Source organism: Haplochromis burtoni, unplaced genomic scaffold (assembly GCF_018398535.1).
Source record: "Haplochromis burtoni strain Fernald_Lab_line unplaced genomic scaffold, NCSU_Asbu1 Contig_494, whole genome shotgun sequence".
NCBI lineage: Eukaryota > Metazoa > Chordata > Actinopteri > Cichliformes > Cichlidae > Haplochromis > Haplochromis burtoni.
The window spans coordinates 97,083-107,856 of record NW_024582855.1 but is presented as its reverse complement, the minus strand read 5'-3'; the positions used below and the strand labels follow the sequence as shown (position 1 = coordinate 107,856).

The following is a 10,774-nucleotide window of genomic DNA, read 5'->3' as shown; positions in this document are numbered from 1 at the left end:
CAGATTAAGCTGTCAAAGTGTGTGTAAAACAAGTGTTTATTTCTGTTTTGCAGTTTCTGTTCCTGTCCGAGGTTTTGCAGTGGCGAGCTCAGACCACACCGGACCACATCCTCTACACCCTGCTCAGCTCTCGGGTACCAGCACACTCGCGCACAACTGACCACCGTAAAAAATTGTACATTTTGAACTGTATAACCTGCTGCTGGTGAACTGTAGGTGAAAGATCTGTAGATCAGTCATCACGTCTCTGTGATGTTAAGATGCTGAATGCAAGGAGAATAAAAGTGGATAATAATCGATACCAAAACGGATCTTTATCCATGGAATCAGTGGCTTAAAATCAGGAATTTCAGGCTTCATCATAATGGTTAATTTAAGTAAATAAATAAAAACAGGTTAACGATGATTATGAGCTAATTCAAGCAAGTAGAAAACTGAACAATAACTTTAAGCTTTAACACAGCTCCTCAAGTGGCCGTTAGATGAACTGCAGTTTTTGTCCTTTGAGTGTGGCAGGTTGCTTCTTGATGGTTCCCCCCTCTCACCTCCCGCAGGGGGCAGTGTCCAGCTCTCTCACCTGTCTGCAGCTGCATAAGAGGGCGGAGCGAGTGGCAGCTCTGCTGATGGAGAGAGGCGGTCTGCAGGAAGGAGATCATGTCGCTCTGGTGTACCCGCCAGGTGAGAGACGATGCAGATGTACTTTTCAGGTGACAGCACCTGGACACTGCAAGCATCGTTCACACCTGTGTGTCTCCTTCTTCTGCAGGTATAGACCTGATCGCAGCCTTTTACGGCTGCCTGTACGCCGGCTGTGTTCCCATCACAGTGCGACCGCCTCACCCTCAGAACATCTCCACCACCCTGCCCACTGTTAAGATGATTGTCGAGGTCAGACTCTTAATTTGTCTGTTAAACCGATGCGGTTTCTCTTTCAGTCAGACCTCCAAGGTTCAAGCTCTCGCTCCCAGCTAATTCCAGACTCGTATGGCTCTGGCTGACTTCTGATCTCCTCTGGGGAAAAAAGGGAGCTTAATTTCTTCTTCTGTCTTTCTCTTTCTAATTGTGCAGGTGAGTCACTCGGCGTGTGTGATGACCACCGCCGTCATCTGTAAGCTGCTGCGCTCCAAAGAGGCCATGGCCACGATGGACATCAGGAACTGGCCCCCAGTGCTGGACACCGGTACAGCGTTTCATTCATATCCGCACAGGGAAATCACGCTACTTTAATTGAACATAAATGCAGGTCGTGCACAGCCGCCTCACAATGCAGTCTGAGTAGTTCTGGTTGCAGATATAAACCTACAGAATGCACATTAAATGAAATCCTGTGCTGTGATGAAACCTGCCTTTACAGCTCCATCACTCTGTGATTTATCAGAAAATAAAAACTCGCTGTAGCTGCAAGTCTGTTATCAGTTTATTGAATTGATGCGTGTGGAAGTGTCTTTTCCACACCCCTCAGTCCATATCGCCGCTAGTGTTTTGTCTGCTGTCAGCACGGGTCTGAATCGAATTAATTGAATTACAATTTTGGCTTTCAATTATTATTAAAACAAAAATAATTCTGTTTCTTTATGTGCGTGTTATAAATCACAGACACTCTTTCCCTTTGTTTTTGCCCTTCAAGAAAAATCTCCAAATCGCTCTACTGACTTCAGCTGAGCCAAGATGACTAAAAGCAAAGAATAAGATCTAGATCACCCTTTAAATAGAACAACTGGAACACTTAATGTTTTCTTCAGTGAACCCACTAAAGAAATTGGTTATCTGCACTTGCTGTGGTTTTGGGATCACTTAGGGTTCACTTCCATGTGACAGTTGGCCGCCTGTTTCAGCTCCCTGTCCTTCGTCCTGTGGTTGCCATCCAAATCTCCGGCTGCTTAAACTCACCCCAGAGAACCAAACCTTTCACAGCCTGCAGTCTGGAGGTGCAACTGCCTATTAATGAGTGCACAGACCGGACAGGCTTCATCTAGGCAGGTCAAAATTTCAAGACAGGTGCGGACCAGATTAAATGTGAGAGCCTTGAGTTTAGTGCACGCTGTAGAGATTTTCTTACCAGCAACAAATCTCCAGCTAGTCAGAAACTGGTCACATGAGAACATGTGAACTGTGCATGGATGATCATTTAAATATGAAGTTTGTAGGTTTGTGAAAAATATCAGAGGGACTGCAAAACAGAGATACATATTCAGATGAATATTCAGATACATGCTCTTCTCACACACATACACCCTAATGCTTTTTTTACTCTCATCTCCGTGTGGCTGTTGTGCTTTTTCAGCAGAGTACGAATACAGATTAAGAACACTTGTATATATGGATCAGGTGAAAATAAACACCGGTGGGTGAGTGCCGCTGATTATAAAGGAATATCTCACCCAGCGTAACGCCGATACTCAGTGATGTAGCACGGGGATCTATCAGGCTGCAGTTGCACACACAGAGCTTGTTAGCACTGTTCGTTGTTGGTTCTGTCTTCCCTTGGGATTTGTTAACAGTGAGAGAAACACAGAGTATCACCATGCTTGTGCTTTAAAGCGGTCTCTTCTTATATGGAAAGTGAGACATCAGTCATGTTGCTGTGATTCTGCTGCAGCAGAGTATTTGAGGCCCTTTTCTCTCTGGGTTCAGCTGGAGGTCAGTGTTTGAAATGAGACTGTGCTCTTGAGTGCAATGAAATAAATATATATGTGTGTGTTTGTGTGTGTGTTTGTGTGTGTGTGCATGCTGCAGATGACCTGCCAAAGAAGAAGCCTCCAGCTCTCTATAAGCCCACCAACCCGGACGGCCTGGCCTATCTGGACTTCAGCGTGTCGACGACCGGCATGCTGGCCGGAGTTCAGGTCAGCTCAGCCCTAATCCTCACCAAACCACTGCCGCCTGGTCCCACTCCCCTCCTCTTCCTCCTCCTCCAGTCATTACTTTTCTTATTCCAGAGGGGAATTCAGCCATCAGAGCAGCAGCAAAATGAGTAAACAGAAAGCAGAATGAAAGCACATTTGGCTCACAGTTGAAGGGCTCAGTCCAAACACACAAACCGCTTCTTCCAACTAAGATGTCGCTCGCTTTTCAAAGATTCATTTACCGGGGGGAAAATGTGAAATGTTTTACTTTAAATTTAAATTCATTGTGAACCTTCCTATCTTGCTCCTTGTTTGTCTTTTTGTGTGTTTCGTGTGTCTCTCTCCCTCCCCTCTCGTCTCCTCTCTGCTCCAGATGTCCCATAATGCAGTTGCAGCCTTCTGTCGGTCAGTGAAGCTGCAGTGTGAGCTGTACCCGTCCAGAGAAGTTGCCATCTGTCTGGATCCCTACTGCGGCCTCGGCTTCGTCCTCTGGTGTCTCTGCAGGTTGGTGCAGCTCCTAAATGCATCTCCACCCACTTACAAACCATTAAATATGCATTTTACACTCTTTGAGGATCCTCCAGTCATTTCATTTTGCACTTCTTTATGTTAAAGAATGGATGGTCCAAATCAAAGCAGCACAGATATGAGCTTGTACTGTATGTAGCTGCAGTAACTTAGTATCCCACTTAGGACAATGTGTATTATTCAATCACATTCAACATAGCTCATCAAGCAGCTCAGAGCAGATAAGGAGGACAGGAACTGGCAGGAATGGCACAGAAAATTTTTAGTCCCTATTCAAGCTAAGCACTCTGAAACACTCCCGCCGTGGTTTGAAGGATGGAACAAAACTATGTCCGAGGTGCAAAATCAAAGGCACACCCACCGTACTCCCAAAGTAACTCCCAGGTTTCCAGAAAAGTAAATAAAAGCAGATGTTTTGTGAATCATTAAAGCCCTACATCTGTTTTAAGGATTAATACTCTTATTTACCCTCTCAGGCTCAAATTGAGTTTTTGTTGCTAATGCACAACCGAGTCCTGCAGTGGTACTTCTGAGTAAAAACAACTCATAAAATATGTACGTGGGGTAATCAGGTTGTTCGTTTTTAGCTGCTGCAAATCAGCAACACCTGCCTCGAGAGGGTTAATATATATTTATGTATTTAAGTTCATTTTAAAATGCTTTACATCTGTTTCATGACTTCATCTTTCTTTGTTTTTTCATTTAATAATGTGTGCAGGGGGTTTCAAACCTGAGCTGCATGCACCATGAGTACTGCAGCACGCTGCTAAAAACAAGCTTGCATGTTGTTATTTTGAACACCCTCCTGTTAAATGGGGGGAAGGAAAAGCTTAAGTTGAACAATGCTTAAAAACTGCTTCACTATATGGATGTAACATGACACAGGCTGGGAACTACAGATTGGAGCTGCCCCCTTTCTTTTACTCTTGCATTATATTGCATGAGCCTGTGGATGCAGTGACTCATTGTGTTTGCTGACAACACTTAGTGGCAATTTAAGAAATTCATAAATAAATATAACTTTTTTATGTTGAACATTTAAAATATTCTAAAGTATTTGAGCATTTCCTGCCCAGATAACCTGAATCCACGTCCTGGAAGAGTTGGGTAGAGTTGTAAATAATAAATGGTCTTACTCTTTGAGTGTAAGACAATTTAAGTGTTTATTGATGTATTTTCAGTAAAAGGGGGAAAATTAGCTTATTAACATGGAAGGTTTGGTTATACTCATCCCTACCTCACCCTCTTAAAATACAAGAACAGTGATTTATACTTATTGATAATAATAATAAGTAATATTAATGTTTAAAGGTCGCCGTCTGAAACTCGACAGTCTTTAAATCGTTAAATCTTGGCTCCAGCCTGCAGGTCTGCTTACTTTCAAATCTTCTTCTCATAAATACTCAACTCGTGTGGAGCCGATATCTGCTGCTAAATGTCTTCGGAATAAAACAAATCATCCTCAGCTTGAGGATTTCACGTCGTCCTCGCTGACAGTAGCTCACATTTACATCAGATTGTTACACAACCCTGTGGTGCTGGTTGGCCGGTTTCTCAGGACAATAAATCATAGTCTTAGCAAGTGTGACTGGTTATAGAGTGAGTGAATGTTAGTTTTACTGTCCAAACCAGATCATCAACACTGGTCAGTCTCCTGATGTTGTTAGTGCTTGTAAACATGTTGTCCATTTTTAAATTTGTGTTATTGTTCTGAGTCGGCACATGCAGATCCCCGACACACACACTGAAAAGCCTTTGTGTTGTCTGCAGCGTGTATTCTGGCCACCAGTCCATCCTGATCCCGCCGGTGGAGCTGGAGTCCAACCCAGCGCTGTGGCTGCTGGCCGTCAGCCAGCTGAGGGTGCGAGACACCTTCTGCTCCTACAGCGTCATGGAGCTCTGCACCAAAGGACTCGGCCTGCAGACCGAGGCGCTCAAGGTCAGCACAACAGTGAGACGAGCAACGTGTCGGTTTCAAGTTCTGTCTGTTTACATATTTAAGGCCATTTTCAAACATGGGAGGTTTTGCAGAAGGCTGCAGATGCAGAAGAGCGAGCTGCAAACAGTCCTTCAACAGTAGAGACAGAAATCCCTGATATAAAATATCAATACAAAAAATGAACTTTTTGTTCTGATCACATTTGCAGCTTCTGATAAACATCATGTGTCCAGCCTCCAGTTTGCTGCTGTGATTAACTGTAGGACAGAGTCTGATGGCTGTGCAGCCTGGTCGAGGCCATCGATTGAAAAAAAACATTCTATCGACATGTTTTTCTTCATCTAGATGTGACATCTTCAATGTTTTTATTACTTTGTGTGCAAAAGAGAAGCTCTGTCATGGCCCTGGTTTTTGTTTTGTTGGATTAGAGTTCAGGCTTCAAGTGTTTGAAGAGTTCATTTCTGTGTGACGAGCTTCAGTTTCCAGCCTGTGTTTTGGTTCTTGTGGTAGTTCAAGTTCCTGCTTGTTTTTCCCTCTCTCTCATCTTTATGCCTCTGTCCTCATGTCTGCTGTGTGTCCTCTTGTTTCCATGTTTACTGTGTTTTCCTTTGGATTGTTTCCTCTACTCGTGATAGGTGGGAGTGTTCATGTCTGTATCACTTTCCTTTGGTTACTTCCTTTACTTTTTACTTTTGTTTTCTTTCATGTCCTGTGTTAGTTTTGCTTCCTGTCTCCCTCTGAATGTCCTGATTGTCCTGTTACCCTCGTGTTGGTATTCCCTAATCAGCCCTCCCTGTCTATGAATAGTCCTGTCTCCCCCTTGAGCCTCGATTATACTCTGCTGCAGACACAGACAGCCGGAGACACGACAGTCGCGCAGTCATTCCTGTTGTGCTTCTTTAATATTCACCTGCTGGACACATGCAGGTGGTGCATTGTAGTGTAGTCTCTGTAACAGCATCTGCTATGCTCCAAACATTTATTTGTTTCTTTACTTTCTGACCTCTATTGTTTTGGATTCTCTGTTAAGAGATGTTAGCAGTATTTGGATCCTCACCCTTACAATCCACACATCCTGACATAAGAACAATGGACAGCACTCGTATACATCACACAGTGAGAGAAAAAGCCAGACTCACTGTAAATGTTTCATGCAGCTTGCCTGCCTCGTCCACAGTGCTGCAGGCACTGTGAAGTTCTTGTTGAGTAGAGTGACTCTACTCCGAGCCTGCAGGTGGATCTGCTTGGAGGAGTCAAAAATAAAAAATGAAGACTAAGAAAACACAGCTTGCTTGATTTTAACAGGAACCATGAAAATAGAAATATGACCGTCGGTATTTACTGAGCTTCCCTAAAAAATCGTATGTGTTTTTAGTACTTGTGGCTTATAGCAAGACAGGTTCAAACCTCTGAGCTGGCCTGTGTGGAGTTGAATGTGCTGCGTGGGTTCCCTCTGGCTACTCCGGCTTCCTCCCACAGTTCAAAGACATACATGTTAGGTTAGTTGAGTCCATACTGGCCAGAGGTGCGAACGCAGAGTAGTTAAAGCACCTTAGAGAAGATAATAAAGTGCTGTGTGAAAAGGTGAGTGTGGGTTGGAGTGTAAATTGCTTTGAGTGGTCGATCCCCTACAGTTCAAAGCCTGCTCTGTAAAACACGGCCTTCTAATAGATATATATGTTTTTCTTTGGTCCATACAGATGTCAGGACCGTGTTTTTCCCAAAGTTAGACTCAGTCAGTGGGAACATGTACAAATATGTTATCTTGCAAAAGAAGGCACACCAACCAAGTTCCTCTAGTTGTTGCTCTGTTTATCAGCCTCTGTGAGTTTGTTGTGTCAGCATGTAAACAAGCTCCCCACCTGCTGCGAGTACTGGTTAAAGTGGATCTTGACGTTCAGCAAATCTCCAGAGCAGAAATCGTCTTGTGCTCTCAAAGATGTCTGAGTTGTCTGAATGTGGTCACAGTGGCTAAACCTTCAAAATAAGACGATGGAACAGTAAAATGACACAGCTGATAAACCCACAGCCTCCATGAGAGTGAGCAGACAGCAGCTCCACCAAGTCTGACACTGCTTAGCTCACTTCCCTCACGCTCTCCTCTGCTCAGCGGTAATAAACTCTGTCTCCATCTGCTCAGCCCGAGGACACATCTGAAAGCTGGAGTTACAGACACCGACGCCTCTGATTGGTCACGGATAGAAGCCACAGAGTTAATTTTAGTGACTATCTGTCTTTAAGTTTCCATGGAGACTGAGCGTTAAACGCTGAGAGAAAAGCAGAAACAAAGCACTTTTTTCTTGTCTCCTTTACAGCTACAGATGAAGCAAACTTTATACTTTTGTACTTTTTTATTTTTAGTCACAGTTTTTCTTTTTTATGTAACACCTACACAAGAAGGGATTTGAGCGTCTTATTATTCTGGTGAACTAAGTAGGTTAAAGAGGCAGAAAGTCAGAAGAAAAACTTTATATTTGAAAGGGTTTTTCTCTCATTCCAGCAGTCCACAGCCGGACTCTCTGGGATTAGATATAATTTTCCTTTCGTCTCTTTCGCAGGCTCGGGGTCTGGATCTGTCCCGGGTTCGAGCCTGTGTGGTGGTGGCAGAGGAGAGGCCCAGGATGGCGCTCACGCTCTCTTTCTCTAAGCTCTTCAAAGACCTCGGCCTTCACCCGCGCTCTGTCAGCACAGCCTTCGGCTGCAGAGTCAACCTGGCCATATGCCTGCAGGTAAAAAGCAAACCAGCTGCTCCTGCAGACTATTCTGTACGTGCAGTTATCACAAAAACTTGGTAGAGTTCAGATGGAGCTTTGCACTCAACGGTTTTATCCTTCTAAGTATTCTGCAGCTTAAATTCTTTGAATTTTTATCAGTGGGTTAGGGATGTTCCTGCTCACTGATTTCTAGTCCCTAAGTAGGAAAACTTGGACAAGGTTAAACTTTGTCTAAAGAAATATTTGAAACTGTTAATCAGATGGTTTGACGATAAAAATCACATTTTCTAAGCCACTGAAAGCTGTTACACTGCACATACGCAGTGTCAGGTTAGATTACCAAATGCACCGAGGATGAGCAATGCACACAAGTGGCCGTATTTCTGATTTGCATGGAAATCGTGCAGATTTATTATCCCCAAAGTCGGTCTGTCTTAAGGTGGAGCCGAGATTTATACAGACAGTGGTTAATGGATATCAATTGTAAGACTTCCTCCTACGTGCACTGGTAATTGCTTATCAGGAGATCTTCAGACAGACTACCTTATAGTAAGAAATCATAAAACAAAAGCCCAATCATGACAAACTTACTTTGTGAAAGTCGCCAGGAAGTCGTCCAAACTAGCGCTCCCATCGTCATTGTTTTCCTCATGATATCCTTGCACGTGAAAGCAAAATTAAATTGAAAACTTGTAATAATAAATCAGTAGATTTAACCCAGTTAGTGACCTAATCTTCCTCATCTTTAGAGTTTCCTTTTGAAATTTCCTGGATTTGCTTCCTCTGTATATTCGCATAAAGGAATCTGTTTGTACCTCCTTTCCTGTGCCTCCCCCTCCCTCCTCTTGTGTCGGCACCGAACCATTTGTTTTGGCACCACAGTGGCTCATGTGTAGTGCTGTTGTCTGACCCAGGAGGCTCCTGGTTTTAAGCCCAGGTCAGGGCTGGGCTCTTCTGTTGGACTTCAACAGGTTTCCTGAATCCTGCGACTATTAATAATCCTCATATGAGGATCAGTTAAACGTAGAGAGCAAATATCCCTACAATATCCCACTTAGCTTCACTTCTTCTTAGCTTCTTTAACCAAAAATAGTATTTTTTTAGCTGCTTCTCTCCCGTTTAAGTTGTTCACCCACTGTACAGTCAGCTCATCGCTCCAGTGAAACGCTGTCGGAGAGTTTGGGAAACTAAATCTTTCTGATCACTGTGATTGGCTGCAGGGCACTTCAGGGCCGGACCCCACTACTGTGTACGTAGACATGAGAGCGCTGCGTCACGACAGGTACGGTAACCTGTCAGTAAGTCCCGTCAGCCGTCTTCCTCTCCCTTTACTGCAAAAAGTTTTGACGATAACACATTTGTTCCAGGGTTCGATTAGTGGAGAGAGGTTCTCCTCACAGTCTCCCCTTGATGGAGTCTGGCAAGGTGAGTGCATTAATATTTATACATTAAAATTTGCATGTAGTTTCAAATCAAATCAAAGCATCCAATCAGCATAGTGCTAAGAAGTACAAGAGGTTGCATTAAACCCCACAGAAGTTCAAGTTCCACATGAGAGGCGATTCATGAAATTTTAGGTGAAACATGAACCGGCACTGAGCAGCTGACAGCAAATTACCAAAGACACGCCGGGATGAAGATGTAATTTTAATGGCAGCACGTTCCAGGACTATTCTCTGCTTTTCACTGCGTGTCCTCCCACATTCAGTGAGTCAAAACAGACAGCAGGTTTGAGTCGATGACGAGCCTTCAAATGTTCATCCTCCCTTTCTGTCGGTGGGCATGTGGGAGGAGAGAGACGACTATTAGATAGCTGTCAAACATGCGTGCTTGTCCATTAGTGCAACTGCAGAACTGCCCGACCCGAAAAGTTTTACAAGTTTTAGATTAGGATTCATGTGGATGTGAGGAGGAAGCCTTAAACATACCCTAGAAAACCCTGTAACGTATCAGACCATTTTTATTTGCGATGTCTGAGCCTTTTCCAAATCTCTGCCTCAAAAGACAATTGAAAGATTTCTTTGTGGAGGCCTCTGGGTGAATTTTATGCCAAAATCTAAAGGATGCGGTGCTTACGCTCAGTGCCTCTCAGTTCATGCGCGCTTCGAGCTCAGAGTTGGAACTTTGCCACTTCTACAGCCTTCAGAGTGACTTTGAGCCCCAACAAAGTCTAAAACAGACAATTATAAAAACGTGTCACCCATCATAGAGTTGAAGTAGCCACAGAGACCAAACCCCCTTTTTTATAGCAGGCTGTGCGCATGAGGTTAGAGATTGAGTAACTTTTTGAGCCAGCCCTCTAACGTTAGAGGAACTGTAATTTTTTTAACTTCCATGTTCATTTTTCAGTCTCTAGAAACTCTTACTTAGCTCTTCCTGCCATGCATCCACTTCTGCATCAGCAAAGCTGCTGTTTAGTCACTTTTTATGTGTAGCAGGAAATAAAAAGGGTGTCTTGTAATGATGGCTTTATTATTTAAATAAAAAGTTTTGACTCTCACATGTGTTACCATGACAATGTATACCATTTATTATATAGGAAACTATTTACTTCTTGATGTACAAATAACTGTGACAAAATGCAAAAAAAGAAAGACATTGCAGCTACTCATGTGCACCTGGCAGATGGCAAAGGAAGAAAAAATCATAACCTTTGGTAAACGACTCGCCCACATTTAGTAGCTGCAGACCAGTGAAACCAGGTTATTTTTAGAGTACATTTAAAAACAGCAAATGCTGAACAGCGT

General features: G+C 43.5%; 1 protein-coding gene across 1 annotated transcript in view; it reads left to right on the top strand.

Annotated features, from left to right (window-relative positions):
- Window positions 1-10,774, top strand: part of LOC102296665 (disco-interacting protein 2 homolog C) — an 88,441-nt gene that overhangs the window by 56,065 nt on the left and 21,602 nt on the right. Inside the window, exons 25-34 of the mRNA XM_005947077.2 lie at window positions 54-134; window positions 555-678; window positions 767-888; window positions 1,069-1,180; window positions 2,737-2,846; window positions 3,220-3,350; window positions 5,145-5,313; window positions 7,872-8,042; window positions 9,248-9,309; window positions 9,395-9,452. Of these exons, the coding sequence (XP_005947139.1) occupies window positions 54-134; window positions 555-678; window positions 767-888; window positions 1,069-1,180; window positions 2,737-2,846; window positions 3,220-3,350; window positions 5,145-5,313; window positions 7,872-8,042; window positions 9,248-9,309; window positions 9,395-9,452 (1,140 nt within the window). The remainder of the gene's footprint in view (window positions 1-53; window positions 135-554; window positions 679-766; window positions 889-1,068; window positions 1,181-2,736; window positions 2,847-3,219; window positions 3,351-5,144; window positions 5,314-7,871; window positions 8,043-9,247; window positions 9,310-9,394; window positions 9,453-10,774) is intronic.